The 24,901-nt window shown below is 39.1% G+C and overlaps 3 protein-coding genes across 4 annotated transcripts; 2 read left to right on the top strand and 1 right to left on the bottom strand.

Moving 5' to 3' along the window:
- Positions 1-3,904: 3,904 nt before the first annotated feature.
- On the bottom strand, positions 3,905-17,384 carry LOC124644221. Of its 2 annotated transcripts, none has more exons than XM_047183470.1 (15): positions 16,599-17,384; positions 15,323-15,447; positions 14,710-14,825; positions 13,771-13,887; positions 12,981-13,100; positions 12,287-12,402; positions 11,444-11,635; positions 10,225-10,359; positions 9,515-9,652; positions 7,897-8,009; positions 7,134-7,254; positions 6,551-6,644; positions 5,481-5,566; positions 4,838-4,906; positions 3,905-4,184 (listed from the first exon to the last, which is right to left on the bottom strand). In XM_047183470.1, the coding sequence occupies exons 1-15, from the start codon at positions 17,025-17,027 to the stop codon at positions 4,071-4,073; spliced, it is 2,085 nt and encodes a 694-aa protein (XP_047039426.1). In that variant the 5' UTR covers positions 17,028-17,384; the 3' UTR covers positions 3,905-4,070. The 2 variants fall into 2 exon arrangements, with proteins under 2 accessions (XP_047039426.1, XP_047039427.1); XM_047183471.1 differs by having other exon boundaries at positions 4,838-4,902; positions 16,599-17,382.
- Positions 17,385-17,605: 221 nt separating this feature from the next.
- LOC124644238 (dioxygenase tasH-like) lies at positions 17,606-20,056 on the top strand. Its single transcript, XM_047183487.1, has 2 exons — positions 17,606-18,799; positions 19,020-20,056. The coding sequence occupies exon 1, from the start codon at positions 17,727-17,729 to the stop codon at positions 18,648-18,650; it is 924 nt and encodes a 307-aa protein (XP_047039443.1). The 5' UTR covers positions 17,606-17,726; the 3' UTR covers positions 18,651-18,799; positions 19,020-20,056.
- Positions 20,057-23,494: 3,438 nt separating this feature from the next.
- Positions 23,495-24,716, top strand: LOC124643910. Its single transcript, XM_047183036.1, has one exon. The coding sequence runs from the start codon at positions 23,495-23,497 to the stop codon at positions 24,536-24,538; it is 1,044 nt and encodes a 347-aa protein (XP_047038992.1). The 3' UTR covers positions 24,539-24,716.
- The last annotated feature ends 185 nt before the right edge of the window (positions 24,717-24,901 follow it).

Raw genomic sequence — 24,901 nt, 5'->3', positions numbered from 1 at the left:
ACTGCTGAACATAGGCCTCCCTCTTAGATCTCCACAGAGACCTGTTGGAGACGACCTGCATCCAGCGTCGACGGCGACCAGAAAATAATAGTTATTTGATAAACAAGAGTGCAAAGTTGCTTTTTAACCGCGGGCTCAATTTTGATGACCGAGCAAGCGAAGGATTCTAAAATTGAAACACGAGCGTAGCAAGTGTTTCAATAATTAGAATCCTGAGCGATAGCGAGGGAATCAAAAGAGCACAAGGTGAAAAATCTTTGCACTCGTCAAAGGGTAAAACTACTCTTTCCGAGATGGTGGGATGAAAAAAAAATGCTTAAGGTCAATAAAGTTTGGCAAATACTTATATCGGTCCGAAAATTACCTAAAAGTATATGGGTGTATCAATCATCAACTTCCAGACTATGGGCTGCTTTGTGAAAGTTTCTAAAACCCATTAACCATCTTTAATAAGACTGGTTGTCAGATTTTCTGGCTTCTGACTACCCGTAACGACTGCCAAAGATGTTCAATGACAGCCGGGACCTACAGTTTAACTCGATCCGAGCGCGCTGAGCATTGTTCATCTTATCGTATATTGTTATAGAAAAAAGCAGGTTATTTTTGCATTTATATACTTCTATGATAATATTGAATGTTGTGTTTCAAAAGCAATATACAGCTGTAATATTGAACGTTAAAGCTATATTTCTGTCACTTCACGCTTAGTACTAAGTTATTATAGTATTATCTAATAATTATATTAATAAACTATTAATACCAATTTCATTGTTTTCTTTTGTAACTATATCGACATTCACACAATCCATCCATCGTTTCTTTGGTCGCTCATCACATCATCCTTCGAGCCTTTTTCCCAACTCTGTTGGGGTCGGCTTCCAGTCTAACCGGATGCAGCTGAGCACCAGTGTGCCACAAGGAGCGACTGCCTAACTGATCTCCTCGACCCAGTTACCCGGGCAACCCAATACCCCTTGGTTAGACTGGTGTCAGACTTACTGCTCTCATCTCCTCACAACATGACTCTCATTCCTCCGCATCATATGCCCATACCATGACAAAATAAAGAATAAAACAACTCAATAAATGTATCGTTTGTCTGTTTATTTCATACAATATTTATAAAATACGCCTCTAGCAATAAGTTACAATCCGCTAAGAATGATACAATTTGCAAATTGCCGACATTTTTCACATATGAAGCGAGAAAAAACATTAAAATTGACAAAAATATAATAATACTAGCTTCTGACCGCGGTTTCACCCGCATCCCTGCTTCCCGCACCCGGATGGTGACAAAAACTATTCAAGGAAACTACTGAACCGATTTGAAAAATTCATTCACTGTTGGGGCGCTACACTCTTCCCGAGTAACATAGGCTATATTTTATCCCAGTACGGGCAGTAGTTCCCACGGGACGCGGGTGAAACCTCGAGAAACAAGCTAGTAGGGTATATTTTCGTCAATTTCAAATGCTTTCTCGCTTTCTATTTTAGCGACTGTCTAAAAATTAGTTACTTTTGATACAAAAAATGCATTTTAACACCCGATAGTATTTTTTTCAGTATTACATAGATGTTTTTTTATGTAAGCGGGTGAGCCACAGGGTGTTTCAATATATCTTAGTTTTAAATACAGTATGTTACTATTTATATCTATTGATATCAACCAGCATGTGATATAAACATGAAATTTATTTAACTAAACTAAATATTAAATAATAAGTAAAACATTTAGATCCATTTGCAATATTGCTCCCTGCAAAAGGCATGGTGAATGAAAAAAAGTAATTAGTCCGTCTTTTAGATAACCCTAAAATAATGGACACGTATTTTTTCTTTTCTCTCACAAATAAATAACAACGAAGATACAACACGATTGAATTTTGTGTTACTTCAGTTTTGGGTACAAATTTTACATAAACGTGATTTCACAAGACCCCGCTTAAAGTTTTCATATATCTTAGTAAATTATTATGGCCTTACTACAAAAACTTAAACATCTTTTGAACACTTATCTAAAAAAAACGTGGCTGCAAAACGGACCTTATTTCAACGCTATAATCTGTCTGGGGTGGACCACCTCAAAGAGGTGACTGGAGGCCAGATACAGGGAGCGGTACATATGGCGCAGAACCGGACCGAGTGGAGAAGATTGACATACAGTCACGATTCTCAGCATTGAGGGAACAACCAGAAAGAGATAATCTGTCTAGACTAGTGTGTGCTAAGTATGAATGTAGATGAATGGAGAGGAAGACCTAAGAAAAGATGGATGGATTGCCTGAAAGAGGATATGAATAGGAAGGGAGTGAGTGTCAGTATGACGAGTGACAGGGGAAATGGAAGAGGATGACATATTGCGCTGACCACAAGTAAAATTGGGAATAGGGCAGGAGGAAGAAGAATCTGTCTAGACAAGTGTTCGACAGATGTTTGAAAGTTTTTGTGGCACGACAGTTAATGTTTTGCTAAAGTAAAAAATGTTGTCAATATTTTTTGGTAACCTAAAAGCCAGACTAATTAGAATCTAATTTTATCACGCCTATTTTCATAATTTAATGAGCAGTATAACAAATGAGCCTTAACAACGCATCCTATAATAAGAATTATTACTAAATTATTTACATATGTACTTATAATAATAGCCTATATCTGCTACGATTAGTAAAACAATTCATATTGTTTAGTTTTTAGAGATTTTTTCAATATATATCAAGTGTGTTTGGAGTGTTGATTCCGAGTTTTGTAAGCAAATGTGCTCGATACGTAATTATAACTCTATTGAAATAAAAAGTCGTATGCTACATCACATGATTTAGTTAGACCAAAAGGTGTTTCGAGAAAAATCTAGATTTCCATATGGTATATCGTTTCATTTTTGACAATATTAAATTAACGCAATTTATAATTCATTTTCAATAAAATTGTTTTTAAATATTGCATTCCAAAATTCTATTTAGACACCACTCGCGAGTGTAAGTACGAGTTCGCGACGAGCGGCGTTTGGCCACTGAGGCACAAACTTAATTCCGTCTTTTGCAAATTGTAGATTAACAGCCAGTTTCTTCATCAAAAGTAAAAGTCAAAGTAAAAGTAACGGTCAAATTCGTTTTTTCTATTAGTTTTGCTGTCACTTTAGCCTTGAAAAAACGAATTTCACCGTTACTTTTACTTAAGACATTACTTTGACTTTTACTTTTGATGAAGAAACTGGTCGTAACTCAATACCTCTAACTCTTCGGCAATCTATTATTAGGAAAATTATTTACATAACCGCTACCGCACTCCACGAGCCGTACCTAAGTGTATTTACGTCTTTAGTTTACTTCCTACTTAAGCTAGGGTTCCGCCGAAAAATTGTGAAATGAAAAGGGTTCCGAAGCCAAAAGAATTCGGGATTCAGATATCACATATTCATTCATTTTGCAGGATAATAATGTTTATTATTTCGCAAGTGAGCGCGTTTATAGTACGATCAAGTACCTTTAACAGTTTTTATTAAATAAACAATTCTAAGATTAGTGTTACGTGATTAAATGAAAATTCTTCGCATGTTATTTATAGTATGTATCAATACATACAAACTGTAACACCTATTATTTAAAAAAAAGAGTAACCATGGAGTTTCTTGCCCGTTCTTCTCCATAGGAAGCTACTTTTGGAATGGGCAACTAGAATCAAACCTATTTATAATTTTTGACGTTCATAAGTGCTTGTAAAGGCCTAAATGACTAAAGTTATATAGTAACTAGCTGACCCCGCGAACTTCGTATCGTTTAAACCTTCCCTGACACTCTACAATGATTTTGAAACCAAAAAAAGCCAAATCGGTCCAGCCATTCTCGAGTTTTAGTCAGACTAACGAACAGCAATACACTTTTATATATAAGAAGAAGATTTACGCATCGAGAAAGTTAGCTTGCAAAACTCGGACTAGACACTATAATATAGCTCATACTGTTGACTCGTATTTTCTACACAGAAGTCAGTATAGTCTTTGAGTAGGCACTGTGTAGGTCAGATGAGGCGTCAGATGGGGCGTCAGTGTGACGTCGCCGGGCAGCACGTCAGTGGTGCAGTGCGTGGTGTGGGGTCAGGACTGCGCCGCCCGGGGGTAATACGGAGGTTAATACGGGGGCAGTGCCTGCTACGCCGCCAACGCCTCCTCCCATGAAGATAACCTGAGAAAGAAGTTATATTAGGAGCTGTCTTACAATGTCGAGGGTCGGGCTGTATCAATCCCCAGCACTCAGAGACACTTAAGGGTTGGCCCACATTTGGCAGCACGGAATCGCCTTTTTCCGTCGCCCTTTCTCTTTCTGTCGCTTAGAACTGCCATTTGCTGCTAAACCGAGACAGATTAAGTGATGGCGATCGCCTCGAGGATTCCGCCGCATTATGCTTTCTGTCCCGGTCTAGCAAATGGCAGTTCTAAGGGACAGAAAGGGAAAGGGCGACGGAAAAGGCGATTCCGTGCTGCCAGATGTGGTCCAACCCTAATGGTCACTAAGGAGTAATTTAAATAATCATTAAATGTCTCTGAGGGAGTAAGACTATCAAATGATTAACAACACTAGACCACGCAGAAAAAAAGATGAGCAAATATGCTATAAAGGCTCGTATTCATGGTAAACTTTTGGTTATAAACAAAGTTGCATCGAAATGTTGCATATTACTTAAAAGCTAAAGTCAGAATAAAACCATCCAAAATCAGAACTACGTCATTAGCCGCCTCGCTTAGGCTATATTTTATCCCGGTGCGGGCAGTAGAACCCACGGCATGCGGGTGAAACCGCGAGAATCACCTAGGTTTAATATAAAATGAGTATATTACCTGTGAGACAGGCGTGGCGGGCTGTCCGGGGGTGGCTAACACATACTGCTGTTGCCTGACACCGCCTACCTGAAACATATACGCTTATTTATATTTGTAACTAGCACTTGTATACTAAATAAAATTATTAATCTACATTTCTTCTTCTTCCTGCTATGGTCACAATTTTATTTGGGGTCGGCGCAATATGTCATCCTCTTCCATTTCCCTGTCACTCGTCATACTGACACTCACTCCCTTCCTATTCATGTCATCTTTCAGGCAATCCATCCATCTTTTCTTAGGTCTTCCTCTTCCTCTCCATCCATCTACATTCATACTTAGCACACACTTTGTTGCATGTGTATCATTACTTCTCATTACTTGGCCATACCATGTAATGAGAAGTATCAAGTCCATTTGTAACTAACACTTAAATATAAAGTAATATTATAAATCTAGTAAGTAGCTAGCTTAACGGGTAAAGATCCAGACTTGAGAAATTCCATATACACTAACTTAGAAAAGTTGCATTGGCACTTGCCTGACCTGGAGTCGAACCCACACACTCATACATCACTTCGTCTTACCCACTAGGCTACCACGAGTTTTATGTGAAATATAGTATAGTATAACAATATTATAGCAACAGTATCGCCCGCACCTGATGCACCTGCTGCGGCTGCTGTATGCTCTGCCGATGCTGCTCGTCGGACTCCACCACCACCTGCTCCATGAACGATGTACCGCCTACAACAGAGATGAATATATAAATATAGTGGTAAAACAGGACTTGCTGCTGTGAAGTTGGATGACAAGAAAGAGAGTCTCTTACACACAATATTTTATTTCTGTAAAAATGTACATAAAATGTACTGTATAGTTATCGGCACGAATCTTGAGCTCTGACCTACATCTGCGCAGAAGTAATTTATTAGCAAAGAACCAATCCCGAGTGACGGCTATGACGCGATGCGCTGCGGGCCAATCACCGCTTTAGCCCCCGCGCCTCACTTCATACCACAAGAGGGACCCAATAAATTACTTCTGCGCAGGTGAAGGTCAGAGCTCAAGATTCGTGCCGATAACTATACATAGGCTCGACGGTTAGTGCTGTATATGTAGGTTACTATAGAAATGCCATGAACAAGAACTCAGACAGTCCGGGTATGGGATGAAGCTCTCCCAGGACACTGGTGAAATCGCGAGAAAACAAATATTTTGTTTGTACCCTGAAACTACAGAACCGATTTGAAAAATTCTTTCACTGTTGGGGGGCTACACTCTGCCCGAGTAACATAGGCTATATTATAATTTATTATAAACGCGAAAGTTTGTATGTATGGATGTTTGTTACTCTTTCACGCAAAAACTACTGAATGGATTTTAATGAAACTTTACAATAATATAGCTTATACATCAGAATAACACATAGGCTACAATTTGTAAACATATTGTTCGAAATACTAAACCTGCGCAGACGAAGTCGCGGGCACCAGCTAGTAGGCTATATTTTATCCCAGTACGGGCAGTAGTACCCACAAAACACGGGTAAAATTTTATAACTTTGTCTTTCGCGCTTTCACGTCAAAACTACTGAACTGATTTAAATGAAATTTGGTACACCAGAGCCTGAGTTAGGACATGAGCGTTTTTTTTCTGTTGCAGGAAATAGTTTCCTAGGGACGCGGGTGAAACCTTGTAAAATTGCTAGTATTAAAATATAAATCTTACCCGCACTATTAGTAGTGGTACTATTGAGATTTTCACAGCCAAACAGACAATGTTGCACCGTCCACCGCGGCTCGAACGGTATGTGAGTTTTCACCTGAAAATAATATGAAAGTAATGTACCATTTTGTGTAGAAAATTACATTACATGTAATTATTAATGATAATAATTTTTGTGACGATTGTATATTATTCTAATCGCCTTAGTTCAAAAATTGATTTAGGTCCGAGTTTGCTGTAGAACAAGGCTCAAGTTCGGTCCAATTTTGCAGAATATATTTGGCAGTCGTAACTGGTAGTTAGAATACCCCGATTACCACAATATCTACTATTTTATATCATACTTATACTCTGTTTATATTGGTTTAAAAGCTTTTCCAGAATCCGCGAAAAATAAAGATACGTCCCCCCTTCTACTCCCTTAGTCTTTGTATTTTAATAAGTTTATTTAGATAATATGTATGTAAAGAAAATAGGTTTAATTTAATTTTCTTTCTTTTTGTTTGACGAGTTTGCACTGCAATAATAAATATGTAAGTATTACATGATGATCACGATAAAAATAAAATGAAATACCCTTACAAACCTTTAATTCAGTAGTAAGCATGAGTATATGCCTGCAGGGCAGCCGGAACACTTTGCTGAACAGGCACGAACACTCCTGAGTGGAGGTGCCGTATTTGCTGATCGCTGCACTGCTGTGCTTTCTGAAATAGAATAGAAAAAATATATAGTGCTTAAAATACTTAGCTTTAGTGTAGGAACTACTCCGCGCCATCCATTTGCGCGGATGTGTTGTCTTGGATATTTGCCTTTTTAAATTTATTAATTCTCTAGTAATCTAAAACTAATCTAGTAGTTTAATTTTGCAAGCCTCATGGTAGAATGTTGTCAATGCTAATATTAATAATATAAGATCCCAGTATGTACCCATATTCGCACCCATAACTAAATAAATTAATTTGATAAAGATAAAGAAAGGTTTTTTGTTTGTTTGTAACAGATAATCGTATAGCTTGAGAAAAGACATAGGGCTACATTTTATCCGGTTGCAGGAAGTAGTTTCTTAGGCCTGCTCCATTCCGCTGTGTTTCCGAGCCACAGGGAAATGCTGCTATGGAATAATGCGGAGCGAAATGCGAGGGGAGTGGTATGGAGCAAAGCGGTGCGGTGTGGAGTAGAGCGGAGCGAAATAGAGGAGAGTGGTATGCAGCTTAGCGGTGTGGAGTGGGTCGGAGCTAGGTATAGCTGAGCAGAGTAGAGCGGTGTGAAGTAGGGTGGAATGAAGCAAAGCGGAGCGAAATGGAGAGGAGCGGGTGTAAGAGCTAGTACATGGTTCTAATAATTACCTGCCGGCTCGATCGTCGAGACATTTCTGCGCCAACTTAGTTTGATGGCTCATCAAATTGTATGCGTACTGCGTTATCGTGTCCGTGGGAGATTGCTTTAAATTCTCTGTGTCCTGAAAACATAAAATTAAAAGTTTTAAAAACATTAAAATGCACTTAAAAATACATCACAGGACTTTTCTAACAAGTCCAAACAAGGCTATGTAAGATGCTCATGTTCATCATCATATTTTCTTACAACGGGTGTGTCGTTCACAATCACATTAAATGAAATGCGTTAATATACTGGTTAATACATGTCGACTAACACAAAGAAAACTGTTTTTGAACATAAAGTAAATGGAATAAAAATGTGCAAGAATTAGAACACTATATGAAAGTCAGTCATTACAAACAACGGAAATTCTCTCTTGAAAACTGACAGCTGTCAACTGATCAAAACATTCGATACTCCTAACTTTATCTCTGCTTTACACATGATGTTGTAAATTATGAAAACGAAAAATAACTCCTGAGACTAAACCACTGAATGGATTAGGTTTTTTTTTTTACACTTCGCCATAGAATATCATAAAGTATATGTGATAGGATTTAATGTGATTAGGTACGACACACCCGATATATTGATTTATTACTGGTTGGTTAACTTAGTTTTAAGAGATTTTTGTACCAAAAATTGGCATACCCATTTTACGGCGGAACATGCAGCTCATTTGATATCTGATTCTACATTGATATCTTTAATACTAGCCATGCGACAGTGAGAACGCTGAGCCGTGATTTCTTAAAAAAATATATAATTTGATTGTATGTTTTGACTCAGCTTCGCAGTTGTATATTACTGTGTAATTTAACACTCATGTCTGTACACGATATTATTAGATAGTATACAATAGTTTAAAAGTGGTGACCTATAAATTGGCTGCATGTTACATAAGTCGTTTTATAATTATTTAATGTTAATGCTGTTGGTCCTCCAAATAATAAATAAATAAATATCAAAATGTAACACATTATGATAAACCATATTTCACGCATATAAATATTCTTTTCATCCCACCATCTCGGAAAGAGTAGTTTTACCCTTTGATATCTGAGCGCAAAAGCCGTTTTTATCCTCTAGAGCGGCAAAGTGATTTGAATTGAGAACATCGTGTGCAATACTCCATTTGTGACAATCTTGATAAGACTTTTCAAACAAATACATATTAAACAAATAAAATACTGCTTAAAATAATTATTTAATTAATTAAGTATTTTTTATTATTTTTTTTACACAGATTTTTAACGTCGTTTCATTTTTAAAGTGAGTTTTCAAATATATGAACTTTAATAGGTACATCTTTTTAATTTGACACTCATATGTGCGCGCCATTTTGTTTTAGTAATTTCCTCGATGAGGTGGGATGAAAAGTTACGTGTTGCACTCGAGTGCAAAGATTTTTCACCTTGTGCTCTTTTGATTCCCTCGCTATCGCTCAGGATTCTAATTATTGAAACACTCGCTACGCTCGTGTTTCAATTTTAGAATCCTTCGCTTGCTCGGTCATCAAAATTGAGCCCGCGGTTAAAAAGCAACTTTGCTCTTTTGTATAACAAATAACTATAATCATCTTACCCGTAACCTGCTGAGCGCGAAGGTTCTTCTCTCGTTCTCCAGCTGGTTGGCCACCGTGAAGAATATGGACACAAACTCATCGAGCTGTACCTCGTTGCGAATCATATTCTGGAATTTTGTTACTAGTCGTTCTAGACCCTGGAAATAAATAAAAAATGGTGGTTATTAATCTATATCTATACTAATTAATAAAATAAAGAGTAAACATTTTTTGTTTGTAACCAAAAGACTCTTAAACGAATTTTTAAAATTCTTACACAGTTGTAAAGCTACACTCTTCCCGAGTAACATAGGCTGTATTTTATCCCGGTACGGGCAGTAGTTCCCACGGGACGAGCGTGAAATCGCAGGGAAACGACTAGTATTATTTAGGTTTAGCTACATCCGGTTATACTGGAAGCCAACCCCAACATAGTTAGGAAGATAATCAATCAAACCAAAAATCATTTATTTAACTTGGCTGCAACAGCACTATTTCAAAATTTAAAGACTAACAGCTTTACTACAAAAACTGCAGCCACACTTTTTTTAGACAAGCGTTCAACAGACGTTTAGAAGTTTTTGTGGTACGACGATAACTGTTTTTACTGTAAAGATTTACTGGAAAAAAGTGGCTCAACAAAGTCCCCAGCAACACATGTATGTCAATAAATTAGAACAACCTTTCGAAAATGTTTTATATATAAATTGATCTACAAGTTTTCCCTCACCTTATGCAATATATTAGTATAGTTATCAGCTTCGAGCCAGGCGTCGAGCTTGGCGAGCGGTCCGCTCGGCCGCGACAGCGCGTCCCACAGCCGCAGCGTGCCCGCGCCCGTGCCGATGATGCCGCGCTTTAGTACCTGCGGAGGGGAAGATGGTTTAGATCTTAAATATGTAATCAAAAAAATAATAATTAAATAGTTACAGCCTATTTATCGTCCCACTGCTGGGCTGCGGCCTCCTCTCACACGGAGAAGGATTGAGCGTTAATCACCACGCTTGCTCAATGCGGGTTGCTGATTTCAGACTTTATAGTCCAGGTTTCCTCAAGATGTTTTCCTTCACCTTTTTATCAGCCACTGGTGTCTAAGATATACTTAGAAAGTACATACAAACTTAGAAAAGTTGCATTGGTACTTGCCTGACCTGGATTCGAACCCGAATTCAAAAAAATATGAGGGCAATATTTTTGAAGATCGCAAATCAAACCATTTGCCTTTTGACATTTGTCTTATGTCGATTATTCGGTTAAATTAGAAACAAATCATTACCAATTTCAGTAGCTACTAGGTGACAGCTGTCAGTTGAAATCTTGATGTTGCTAGCTAGCCACTACATCACTTGAAGCACACGGCACGGTGTCACGGCATAGCTACAGCATATATGATGCCACCTATGCTCTCGTAGCCGCTACGCCACCCGATGTTACTACGCTCGTAGTCGCTACGTCACCTGCTGGCGTAGCTACAGCACCTGATGTTGCTAACCTTGTAGCTACTACGTCACTTACATGTTACTACGCTCGTAGTCGCTACGTCACCTACCGACGTAGCCACAGCACACGATGTTACTACGCTCGTAGACAATACACCACCTGCATGTTTCTACGCTCGTAGCCGCTACGTCACCTGTCGGCGTAGCCACAGCAACTGATATGACTACGCGCGAAGCCGCTACGTCACCTTGCTGTTACTACGCTCGTAGCCACCACGTCACCTTGCTCATAGCCGCTACGTCACCCCAAGCTACTACGCTCGTAGCCGCTACGTCACCTTGCTGTCACTACGCTCGTAGCCGCCACAGCTACAGCACCGGTGAGGGAGTGTCAGACTCTTACTGACTAAAAACCGTCGTGTTCCGTCGTAGGCCTTTTATGTACCAGGGCCGCGGTATCTCTGTCGAACAACCCGCAGCCCCGGCAGGCCTTGGCCCTACTGGCAGTACCTGCAACTGCTGCTGCGTATGCTCGCCTCGTAGCAACGCGAGGGCGTACGTCTTGCAGTGCGCGGCGACGTCGGGCGGCGACAGCAGCGCGTCGTCGCGTCGCGCCGACTCCACGCACAGGCGGGCGCTGGCTACTGATGCTTGCCATACTGAGCATGTTACGTGTGCTGACGGGAACGCTGAGCGGACCGCCTGGAATGATGGAGGGTATGTTGTAACAGGTTTGTGAGGGGTCGGTTGTGACATGACAAAGTTAAGTATAAGGTTAAGATCAAATTTTGAGTGCGGCGCGGGCCGGCACGAGCGTTCATGTACACAACAACATTGATTTATAACAATCTTAAAACGCGCCAAGTTAACCACGCGTTGTCGCGCGTTTATTTAAAATTTAATTATTTTTATTCTTCGATTAGGATGAAATTTTGCACACGCTTTGAGTTTTGATGACAACACACGACTAGCTAATAACGTCATTATAAATCCAATATAGCGGCCTCTCTAAGATGGCGGACTGGCTGTTTGAAATTCACCCCCATGATATGAGTGTCAAATGAAAGGGTTTGCTATCAGGAATACGAAAAAAATTGTAAAAGTAAAGTAAAGTTTTCTGCATTTACTTTATTTTTTTTTCTCTTTAAATAAGCGAACTTTATCATCTTCTCTATAAACTATCTTGCTGTGCCCATTATTTTTTGCATTTATTTTTAACTACTAACTTTGTACACATAATGGAATGCAATAACGTATTGAGTTGTATGATAAATTTACGCATCAAGCAAGTTATCTTGCAAACACACTAGATACTTTGGTTGTGGGTAAAAGCCAGTTAAACATAGAACATACCTGTTGACATTTCGTAGGGTCACAGACCACACACCGCACCTGTCTCCACGCCGGGTTGCAAGATTTGAAAGTTTCAAGCAACCATGTGAGATCTTCACCGATCAGGGTTGAAATACCTGTTGGAAAAACAGAGAAAAATTGTAAACTGGAACATAATCAATACATTTTTTGAGAAATCATCATCTGCGTAGCCTTTTCTAAACTATGTTGGTGTCGGCTTCCAGTCTAACCGGATGCAGCTGAGTACCAGTGTGCCACAAGAAGCGACTGCCCTATCTGACCTCCTCAACCCAGTTACCCAGGCAACCTCTTGGTAAGACTGATTGTCAGACTTTGTAGGCTGATTTGAAAAAATCTTTTATTGTTAGATAGCCCATATATCGAGGAATGCTATAGGCCACTTTTTATGCCGGTACGGGCAGTAGTTCCCAAGGGACGCGGGTGAAACCGCGGGAAAACAGTACATATTATATATACTAGCTTTTACCATTATACCAGCGGTTTCATCCGCGTCCTTTGGGAACTACTGCCCATAATGAGATAAAATATAGCCTATGTTACTCGGGAAGAGTGTAGCTTTCCAACAGTGAAAGAATTTTTCTAATCAGTCCGGAGTTTCGAAGCCTTTAAGGTACGAATAAAAAAAATCTCCTCTTTAATATATTATAGTATATGCTCATGCTTTTTGACTCACCAGCACTAACAATAACAGATTTCCCGTTTCCATCTTCAGCTAAGAACAGAGTCACATTATGTTTCAGTAACGGCGTCCCCGTCCCACCCACAGTCGGTATTGAGCTATTAAATTCTATTCCTGAAACAAAAACGTTCATATTAGGATCACCAATCCGCCATTTTGGATTCCCGCTATGTTGGATTTCAGTCCCGTGACAAATTTTTTCGAGTAGAATATGTGTCTTGTGAAAAAAAAATGAGATTCTAATTACTCTACATTTTAGATTGGAAAACATTTTTTTTCATTAAACAAAACAATAAATATTTTCTAAGATATAACGCAACAAAGATTGTTCTTGTAATTTTCAGAATTAAGCCAATTTTATGAATGATCGTTGCGTATGCTTTGGGTTTGCGTTTTTGTGAGAGCTCAGCGCTGTTGTAAGGCTAGTAACACACGCACCGAGTTTAAATACGGCTGGGTTACACTGAGGGATTTTCGTACATATAAAAAAATACGTACCCATTTTATTGTAGTTAATCATTAGCATAATTATCCTTAAATTTGACACAAATGTAAGTCAACAGTTTGTATTTTAATATGGGCCTTGAAAAGCCTGAATTCATCATCATCATCTCAGGCGGCGGACGTCCACTACTGAACATAGGCCTCCCCCTTAGATCTCCACAGATACCTGTTGGAGGCGACCTGCATCCAGCGTCGACGGCGACCGACATAAGGTCGTCTGTCCACCTTGTTGGTGGACGTCCTACGCTGAATTAAATAAATATATAATAAGAAAACATACCAGTCTCTATGCACAAGAATTGCGGTACAGCGTTGAAAGCCAGTTGCATGCTCGGCGTGGTTAGATACACGCATTGTATGCAACCCGATTGCGAGTGTAGGAGCTTTACACCGGCGTCTGAAAAAAAATATTGGTATATTAATAATACCTATATATACGTCCAAGGCTGATTTCGGCCAAGGCGGCTGTTCTCATACAGAAATTAATTTTATCCAGTGCGCAAACTTTGTCAACTTGTAGTTAAATAAGTTTTATAGATACGTATATTTTTATTTTGTCGTGTTTTAGTAAAAAAAAGAAAAGTTATTGATAGCGAAAGATGTTTATTTTGTAACCGGTTGTACAATAGTTGGTATCCATATTTTGCTGGTTTTAGGGCGGACAAAAGATTTTTTTTTTCCTGCTAATGCAGATATGTTCTGTTAATGATTCTGGACACCCCAGTATTTTTTGTGCACTGCTTAAAATTCATTCCTGTATAAGGAGATCAGCCAGCTGCGCAGGACATATAGTGCACGAGAATTTGCGCAGACACAGGTGCACTCACAATGTCGGATCGTCGTCGCATCGCGCTATGAGAGTGAAGGAATAGTGAGTGCACCTGTGTCCAAGCAAATGTGCACTAACTATAATATGTCCTGCGCAGCGCAGCTGATCTTATATGAGAATAACCGCCATGAGAGTGTGCATATTATCTTACTTAATTTTCCCAGCAAAAACACACAGGAAGTGGTATAGTGTGTCCATATTAGGGGCTGTCTTTTGTAAATTTTGACGCACAAAAAAGAACGCTTTGGTAGCCAAGTTTAAATAAATCATATTGAGCTTCTTTTAAGTACTTCCCGCTCAAACACCTCGGCGGATTTTTGTAGCAACATATAGGCTGCTTTTTACGGGTATGGGCAGTGGTTCCCACAAGTTAGTAAAAATTAAACTTACCATAGTTCAACTGTAGCTTTCTAACGACAAAGTCATATTTCTGGTTGAGCCAGCGCACTGCACCTGTGCCTGTTGCAACCAGCTGGTCTTCATTTGTCACCACTTGAGGTTCAGGGCTGGAAATAACATGAAGGATTAGTATTAAGTGATGAGAAGGGCTTGTAGCTAAGTCAAATAGAATCGATTGATAGTAAAGTTAAGCGACGCTTGGCGCAGTCGGCCCGTGGATGGGTTTCCCAAGTATGCTATACTTGTAGGTTTGCCATCATCAGCCTAGCCTTTTACCAAGGGTTAGCTTCCAGTCTTAACCGGATGTAGGTGAGTTCCAGTGTTTTACATGGAGTGACTGCCTATCTGACCCAGTAACATAGGGAACTTGATATACCATGTTAAGACTTCACGACTTCTGACTACCTGTGACAACTACCAGATGTTCAAATGGAAGCCGCAACCCACCAGTGTATCAAGGCTTCCGAAACAAGGAAGAACTCATTATGAGAAGATGTTCACCCATCCATCAGGCATTTCCTAACATTACAATGGATTGAACCGCGCTACATATTTTTCCCTAACATTTTATATCATGGATTCATAATTTACAACAAATACATACGTCTCCGTAGCCTCAGCGGGTGAGTTATCGATGATGGCCACTTCATACTCCTGCTGGCCGTCCACCGCAGTGCCGCTGCTCAGTTCAAACTGCTGGTATGTGTTCTGCGGCTCTTCCACTTGTTGCTGGAAGATAAGTAGTTAGGTTTATTTAATGTATGTTCAGGGGGAACTACTAAAAGTAGCCTATTATATATATACAGCCTTACTTAAAAACGTGAATTAAATAATAAGTAATACTTAAGGGCAGTTTAAGAAAATTCTTACTTATAAATGTTGCTTAAGCATGTCTTAACCAACATTTAATCACTACTTAAGACTTTAAGTAGTGATTAGTTAAAATGTTGCTTAGAAGGTGATTAGAGATTTTTATAAGTAAGGGGGATAGTCTATTACTTATACAAATAAACAAAATAATTGTAATGAAATGAAATCGTTTATTTTGCAAGTTGGACACGTCAGGGGTCGGCATTTCCTGACTGACTTATTCCTGAGATGAAACTCTGAAATAGTGTAGTGTCTATTTCTCGTTTAGAAATGTACCACATCAACCGAATTGGGCTGATGATGATGGGTACGTAACGATGCAAAGGAAGTGATACAAACATAGGATTTAATTTTATATTTACAAACAAGTTTTGACCATAATTTATTATTAGTCTTTACACATATATGGTATATCTATAGATGTAGACCAATGTAGCCTGAACCTAAAGGTATTTTAATTTGATTAACTTCTATTCCTTGAAAAGACTGAATAACTCGCAAGGAGTAACTTGGGCTACTTTTTGTAAAAGTCCAGGAAATGATTTCCTTTGAACATTGTTAAAACCGCAGGGAACACCTTTTACAAGTATGTCAATGGTTAGCATCAGCAGCATTACCTTTACAAAAATTAATCATCGGAGGAGTCAACTACTTAGACCTTATTGAGACATCTTTCAACTCTAAAGTATCTAATGGATTATTTGTGTGTTAAACACACAATTCTACGGAGTTGTTAGATAAGAGTAAACTGCAACCAAGGTAGGGTGCAGTTTACTCTTTCTCTAGGTGCATGAAGTAGTTCCCCCGTAGCAAGGGGGATTTAGCTAATCTATAGATAATATGTAATACAATGTATGTAATACAATAGATTTTTGTTCCCTAAAGGTTCGAAAACTACTGAACCGATTTGAATATACATTTTATCCCAGTACAGGCAGTAGTTCCCACGAGACGTGGTAAAACAACGCGCGACAAAATGTTGACAAAACATGTAACAAAAACAAACTCACCGTAGTAACTTCAGTATTACTCTGCACGAAATTAGCGCCTTCTTCCTCCGGTTCTCCTTTCACGTCATAGATTGTCTCTGCCATGACAATTCTTCCAGAAGAATCCATGGTCCACATACCACCGAACGCGAAATTCGACGGGTTTCCGCTCTGTTCGTAAAGTATGACCGTGTTAGGACCGAGTTGAACTGGCTCTCCCTTCATGTTTACGAAGACTGGCTGCTCGAAGTTCCCTTCCACCAGCTGCCCCGTGTGAACTATCTGCTGGCCCTGCTCAACAGGAACCTCCACAACTTGATTCACGACTTCCACAGTCTCTTTTTTCTCTTCATTTTTACGATTCACCATTATTTTACTTTTTTTCTCACTCTCACCACTGTCTTCAGTTTTTCTTTTAATCACAGTTTTCTTTTTGTTTTTCTTGTCCATTTTTACGTTTGTTATGTTTGTTTTCTACACTAAAACGAGCGTTTCAACGTTAAATATTGTGTTGGATTTACAGAAAAACCGCCTCGCCCATACGACATTTTAACCTATTTTGTAACAATGCGGGGTTTTGGGTGTTTGGAAATTACACACAGACACGTAGTTACATTTACTTTTGTAAATAAACAATGTATTTTATTGTTTTGATAACAGTTAGATGAGATAATTTTAAAATTATACCCGTGCGAAAAGGACAACTCAGTGAGACGCCATTTTTAAATGGAACTAAGCTTTTTCTCTTTCTTGCAGTCGTGGCATCCCTTTCCGCTTGGTACGATTCGTTCTGAAATTGTACTAAGCATGAGTAAATAAGACGCTTATGTTATTCAGTTTAACTAAAATAACATTTGAAATCCTGATGATGTTTTTATCTTCATAAAGATTCTTCATCAATGACTATTGTGTAAAATTAACTGCCGAACTTACAGTAAATATTTATTATAATGTGCTCAAGATTACAATATAATTTGGCAAATAGATAGATCCGGAACGCGTCCATCAAAAGTTGAAAACCATCGTGACTTTGATAAACGTCAAATAAAAATAATCCTTCAGTATTTTTTTACAATCGAAAACAAATAACCTTCGAGGTTAATTAAAATCATTATTTATGAGTAATAAGGTCGAACAAAACCAGTTTTCATGCTTATTCTCAACACACTTACGATTCTACTACAAGTGGCCTTTATAGTGTCTATGTCATTGCTGTCCATGAATATAATCCGTTATTTCACTGGTGGTGTTAAAAAGATGGCTTTATTCGCTCCTGCTATGTTTGTAAACCATGGGGGAGGCCCCATGCCTCTTCTGGGAGACAAGGACCACGCAGGACTGACGAATTTCCTTCGAGATGGAGTGCAAAAACATTTGAACTTGAAAGAGGTCAAGGCGATTATATTAGTGACTGCTCACTGGGAGGAGAAGGTGGTAACAATATCTTCAGGTGAACACCACAATCTTTACTTCGATTACTACGGATTTCCACCAGAAACTTACAAATATAAATACGACGCGCCCGGAGATCCAGCTCTCGCCGAGCGCATTCATCACACGTTGAAAAAGGCGGGAATCAATTCAAAATTGGATTCGAAAAGAGGTTGGGACCATGGAGTATTTGTGCCTATGATGTTAATCAACCCATCAGCCAGTGTTCCTATAGTACAAATTTCTGTACTTTCAAACCAGGACCCAGAACAGCATTATAATTTAGGAAAAGCATTATACGAGTTTAGAAAAGAGGGCATAGCTATATTAGGGTCCGGAATGTCTTATCATAATATGAGGGAATTCATGATGAGTATGTCTCAATCAGTAGTTAATGAAGATTTTGATGAATTTTTAAATAAAGTCTGTACGGCAGAGAGTGAAGAAGCGAGGAAGGAAGGATTACTGTCTTGGAGACAACAGAAGGGTGCTACGGAGGCTCATCCAATGCGTGCTGCGGAACATTTTATGCCGTTAATTGTGATTGCGGGTGCTGGGGGTTCTAAGCCTGGAGAGAGGATTTTTAACTGGGATATGGGTGGTAAATTCAGATTAAGCGGATTTGTATGGAAAGAGGAATAATTTATCGGCAAAGGTGGGCGTTAACTTGTTAATTGTTAATTAATGAAGTCAACCAACAGATTAACTTTTAAGGCCTGGTTGTTCATACATCACTGTACAGTTAAAGTAAAAATTTGACCGATGTCAATTTTGACCACGGTTAATTTGACATTTTTATTCTTCTTCTTCTTTTTGTTTATGGCTCCTTCATTTGTATCGAAGATTTTGCCAACGTCAAGGTAGGAAATGACACTGATCGGTTTTTAATTAAAAATAAAATAATACTTATTATTCTCTAGTGACTACAGCGATTGTAGAGCTGAAAAAGGGGGACAAAACATTTGTTAGTATTTGTGACAAACACGAGACGGCACAGCTGTTAGAACAGACATTTTTATTATGAAATTTTAACATTCGTTAAACTAACTGGTATTTCAACAACGCTTTTTGAATTTAAACCCTGTTAATTTTACTGTAACTAGAGTTTAACCCTAACCTTGATGTAACTGAGCTTCAAACAACCGGGCCTTAGTTAAGTCCAAAAAATGGTTAATGGTCTAGTTAACTTATGTTAAATAATACTTTAGTAAAAATTGACAAAGTTAACTTTGTGATTAACTGTACCTACATATGGTATGCTTTTCCAGTTAATTAGAATCAGCATTTAAAGTTTTGAACCATTGTTAATGCTTTTAATTTTGTGATCATGAACTGATGCTATTATGTTCGTTTTAAGCATATTTTTTTGTAAATTAAAGATTTTTCTTGTATAGATGAATGTGCCAAGTTGTAAAAATTTTTTTTTTTGTGAGTGAGTTTTGTGGTCTGTGTTGCCAGCTTGAGATTTCATTATAATGGCAATTTTACTCCAATTAGGTAATAACTTGGAATAACCATATTTTCAAGGTTAAAGTAAATAATCAACTGTGCTACAATCATCTGCAAGGATATTGAGCCCTGACCTTCACCTGCGCAGGTGAAGGTCAGGTGATTTATTGGTTTATTGCCTTAAGTGTACAGTGCGCAAAGCGATCCCCACTCTTCCGCCGAGAGCTCATTATCCGTGCTGATAACTATAAAAAACTAAGCAATATACATACTTCATCCCAACAGTGTACTGTACTTACTGTACTTGGTTATCCAATGGTAAAGTTATTTGGCAGGAACTGTATTTTTCCTGTTATAAAGCCAATTTTTAAATAATAATAATTTATCTTCATAAATTGGGATAAGGGCAGAAGGTTGATGATAAAGATGTTTATTTTAATTTGTATAAAAAGAAGCACAAATTAAACGTTATTCTTTAGCAATAATATTATTTTAAGAGACAAAAGAGTATTTTATTGTAACATACCTGTGTAAACTAATTTAAGCATAAGTTATTTATTTTTAATTATTTTAATAAAAGGTAAACATTATTTATTTTATGTTTTTTTTTTTTTTCTCAACCACTTTTATTAAAATAGACTTAATAAATATATATGTACTGTTTTGTATTTTATAATCAATGCAATCATTTTGTGAGTGTTTAATTTATATTTTGTGTCACATGGAAACTACTCTGTGAAACCAGCTAAAATTAGCCTTCTTCAATAAATAGGCTATTTAACACAGGAAGATTTTTTAAAATTGATCCAATAGTTCCAGTCTTTATCTTATTCAAGCAAACAAAACAGCGAAAGTAACTCTGTCTGTCTGTCACGCTTTCACGTCTAAACCACTGAACTGATTTTAATCAAATTTGGTACAGAGATAGAGTTGACCTTGAGAAAGAACAGGATAGTTTTTATCCTGGACTTTTGAAGAATTCTCTTGGAAACGCGATACAACCGAACTCGATGCGGGCGAAGCCGCGGGCGGAAGCTAGTTTACTATAAATATTAGTTAGGATAAACTTGAGTTGTAAGATAAAGTTTCTAGATAATTGAAAATAACAGGTCATAATGACACAGCAGATTAAGATTGATTTAATCGTCATCCTTATTGCTACCATGAGACACGGAATTGCCATTCTAAAGTCATCCTTAGTTTAATGATTAATTGATATAACAACTCGCAGTTTTCTGCGGTCTTACGTATCCTAGGGAATTTACAGAAACCAAAATAATAAAGGGTACTTAAACATTTTTTTGTTAGTTGTCCTGACGGCTCCGATACTACGGATCCGATGTGAACAATTCTTTCACAATTAGAAAGCTACTCTTCCCGAGTAACATAGGCTATATTTTATCCCGAAAAGGGTAATAGTACCCACGGGACACGTGTGAAATCCCGGGAAACAGCTAGTAAAAAAAATAAAAACTATGGCACATGCTTGAGGCGTTAAATAGCTAACTTCAGACATTTTAAGTTGTTAAGAAGTGTTATTCAGTCCAGAATTTTATTTGCCTTATTTAAATAAGTAAATTATATAAAATTCATGTAAAAATGCAATAAATAAATTAATTTGTATTCAAATCATGTGTGTTTGTAGAAATATTCTAACAGTTAAGGGACCATTGTAATAAATTATTTTAGCTTTAAGCGTTGCTTGTTATTAAGTAAATGGTGTTTGGATTTTTTTTTTTATTATTATTTTTATTCATGAGTGATAATCTCGTCATAACGAGTTCTTCCGTGTTTCGGAAAGCACTATTAATTGTCTGAAAACCAGTCTTACCAAGGGGTAGGTATTGGGTTGCCCGGGTAACTGGGTTGAGGAGGTCAGATAGCCAGTCGCTTCTAGTAAAACACTGCACCCATAGCGGGAGGAGACATTACTATCAAAAATATTTGTATATTTTGCATCGAAGAAATCTCCAATCCAATCTAGTATGCTTTTTATGCTCTGTTTATTATGAAACACACGAACCTTTGTTGTGTCTGTTCTAGAATAATTAACGGGCCTTGATCTATAAAATTTGACTATATAGAAACCAGCTGTATCCTGCGGTTTCACCTGTGACTTGTGAGTAGATCTGCCATCTGTCCGGGTTTCCCCGGATTTGTAGTTTGGTGGCCGTCCGGGGGCCTTTCCGGGCGGGGTTTAGAAGTGTCCCGCGAAAACCCGGACACTTCATGTAAGGAAGCACCTCATTTAATTTAAGTATATTGTAATAATCTTTTTTTTTCGGACTCATCCGGGGGATAAAATCCGATTTTACGTCAAATGTCCGGATTTTTTAATGTTTGTCCGAGTTTGGCGGTATTCGAGATGGCAGCCCTACATGTAGGGTTGCCAGATTCAGGTATTTCGATTCCGGGATAATACGAGGATTACGAAAAAAATATGAAAAATTAGAATATCTATCTATATTTTTTGCCTTTATTCAGAATTCGCATGTTTGAAGACTGTTTTTGCAGTCCTTTCAAAAGACTTGTGAAATCTGGGCTATTTAAAACGAAGAATTGCAATGCAGCGGGGTAATAAAGGAAGGGAAGCGACCTGCTACTATTATCAAAATGAAGAAAGCTAGTGTATGACGGTATTCGAAAATCCGGGACTAAAAGATGCAATTCCTGGACACGGGACAAGACTAGTAATTCCTGGACAATCCCGGATCTCCCGGCCATCTGGCAGCCCTACCTACATGTGAGTAACTATACTACTTCACAGTTCTGTAGGTACATAACTTTCAAAACTGCTGAGCTGATTTTACTAAAACTTGCCTTTTATTTTGTAGCAGCAATGCAGGTAAAATAAAACAGCAATGATGGTGTAAAGTAGAAGAGTATAGTATATCGTATATTTTGTAAATACAGAACGAGCTTAAGTCTAAAATAACAGGGGCCGAAGTAGTGTTAACGCTCAAGCGAGAGCGTCGCGCGATTGTCCAATAAGAACGCTCTGATAAGACTCTGTGAGTACCTAAAAGAAACGAGACAGATGCGCGCGCGAGCGAGATAGCACGAACGTAAATATAACGCGTTCGGCGCGAGCGGTCTTCAATCCCATGTTGTGGGTGGTGTAGCGAAGCGTACCTCACAGTACCCCCCCCTTAGCGAAGCGTACGTTTGGCTTGCATACTCTGCCGGTCCTGGTGACGTAGGGTTGCTGTGAAGGTACAGGATCCACGATGCTCGGTGTACTCGTAGGACACGTAGTGTTTGGCGAATCATTTTCGTTGCAGATGTATGCCGGTTTCAGTCTATCCAGCGATACAACTGTCTCTCGATTCGGTAGCTGTATCTTGAAGAATTTTTCGTGTCTCTGTAGCACAGGATACGGTCCATCGTAGGGTGGTGTCAGCGGCGCTCGAACGGTATCGTTCCTCACAAAGACGTGTGTGCACGTACCGAGGTCCTTATGTATGAAGGGACTGGCTGATGTTCTCGTGGTAGTGCACGAAGGTGAGAGTGACGTCATCGTTTGTGTGAGGCAGCGTACGTAATCTTCGTCCGACATGTTAATTGTAGTAGTAGACTGACAGTTGTGACGTCTATCGGTGTAGATCTGTGTCCATACTTTTAATTCTTAAAAAATAATAAACACTTGTTTCGGCTCAGTGACTTTATTTATAGTGAACACAGTGAAACATACAGTGACATATATTAAAGTGGTTAATAAAAACAGTGCTTAAGGTTCTAAACTATACAAAACAATACTTACAGTGACTTTGCGTAATTGAGTTCTACCCTCTATTTTTAATAAGTGTCGGATATTCTCGTCTCTCTCGATTTGACAGACCGACGGCATAGACAGAGGGCTGATATTCTCGTTATCTGTCAACGATCGACATCGAGTTAACAGCGCCATCTAGCGTGTGAACGGCGAATCACCTCAGACGCAAGTTACCTATTTGCCTACCATCATGCCTGGTGTCAATTGCCACGGTTGCGGTCGCTTTATGGTACCGGCAGAGGGCGCTAAATGTGGTAAATGCAAAATGGCGTACCACAGAGGGTGCGTAGGAGTTGTAGCAAAAGGCGTTGTCCCTGCAGGCTGGCGCTGCCCAGAGTGTAAGAAGAACCTGTTAAGGGACAATAGGGCGGATACTCCAGTCAGAGGTCTTGCGGAAAGCCCTCCCTGTTCTAGCACCAGCCCTGTAGAACATACAAGCGTGGTGCCGAGTTCACCCAACACCAGGACTGTTAGTTGTTCCAGCCCTTTACCTGAGACCGTCGGGCAACAATCTGCGAGTCTATCGTCTGTTCCTCCTGCGCCGCAAGCAGGCTCCGACTTGACTCTAGTGGAGGAGTTGAGGGCGATGCGTGCTGACCTTCTGGAGTTCCGCAGCAAGATGCTGGAGGAGATGATGGATCTTAAATTATCCATGCAGAGCTGCAATACCCGTATTGACGGCCTGGAGGCCAGAATTAATGCACTGGAACAGCGGCGGGAGACCTCCCCTTCCACACATTCATCCGTGGAGGGGATTGTGGAAGAATTAAGGAGGGAACTGAACGACAGGGATCAAGACCTTCTCAGTAATGACATCGAAATCTCAAATATTCCCGAGAGCACAGCTGACAACCCGGTTCACATTGCCAAGGTAATAGGCCTCAAGTTGGGGGTCACGCTGGAGGAACGTGACATCGTCAGTGCGGAGCGGGTGGGCGGTAGGCAGCTCAACGCCACAAGCTCTGCCGGTCCGGCGGTGCCGCGGCCGCGCGCCATAGTGGTACGCCTGGCGCGGCGCGATGTGCGCGACCAGCTGCTGGCGAGTGCGCGCGTGCGCCGGGGCGCGACGACTGCTGACCTGGACATGTCTGGCCCGCCGCAGCGTTTCTTCCTTAACGAGCGCCTCACTAAAACTAATCGCCGGTTGTTTCGGAAGGCGCGAGACGCTGCTAGCCTCTTCAGCTGGAGGTTTGTTTGGACGAAGCGAGGTCGCATACTGGCTAGGAAGGGCCCGGGTGACTCCACCCAAAGAATCCGCACCGACGAGGACATTGCTGCGATTATTGGATCTGTCAATGAAACAACTTGATTACTGTCTGTTTTTATTATTTTTGTCATTGTGTGTGTCTAGCATTCATGAGTGGGGGAATATGCGTCACACTCTTTTCTATCAGGGGGTTATCATATTTTGCTTATATGGTGAGTCAAAATTGTTTCAAATCTATATAACTATATTATATAAACACGTTAAATCTTACACTAACATTTCACAAAAATTATTATTATATACATTATATATAGAAGCTATACACATTATATATCAAAGCTATATACACAAACAATATCTACAAAAACTATATATATTTTATACAATAGCTATATACATTATACACAAAAAACTATATACAGTACAAACAAAATCTATATACATAATTAAATTTACAGTACATAA

The sequence above is a fragment of the Helicoverpa zea genome, chromosome 29 (genome assembly GCF_022581195.2).
Source record: "Helicoverpa zea isolate HzStark_Cry1AcR chromosome 29, ilHelZeax1.1, whole genome shotgun sequence".
Lineage (NCBI taxonomy): Eukaryota > Metazoa > Arthropoda > Insecta > Lepidoptera > Noctuidae > Helicoverpa > Helicoverpa zea.
The sequence above is the reverse complement of the archived record's forward strand: the minus strand, read 5'-3'. Positions and strand labels throughout refer to the sequence as shown.

Excerpts from the sequence above, each read along its gene's own strand:
- LOC124644221 (XM_047183470.1), bottom strand. The coding sequence starts at position 17,027 with ATGGACAAGAAAAACAAAAAGAAAACTGTGATTAAAAGAAAAACTGAA. Across the intron at positions 14,826-15,322 it reads CCCGCTGAGGCTACGGAGAC|CCCTGAACCTCAAGTGGTGA; the intron begins GTATGTATTTGT and ends TGTTATTTCCAG. Across the intron at positions 13,888-14,709 it reads AAAGCTACAGTTGAACTATG|ACGCCGGTGTAAAGCTCCTA; the intron begins GTAAGTTTAATT and ends ATTTTTTTTCAG.
- LOC124644238 (XM_047183487.1), top strand. The coding sequence starts at position 17,727 with ATGCTTATTCTCAACACACTTACGATTCTACTACAAGTGGCCTTTATA.
- LOC124643910 (XM_047183036.1), top strand. The coding sequence starts at position 23,495 with ATGGCGTACCACAGAGGGTGCGTAGGAGTTGTAGCAAAAGGCGTTGTC.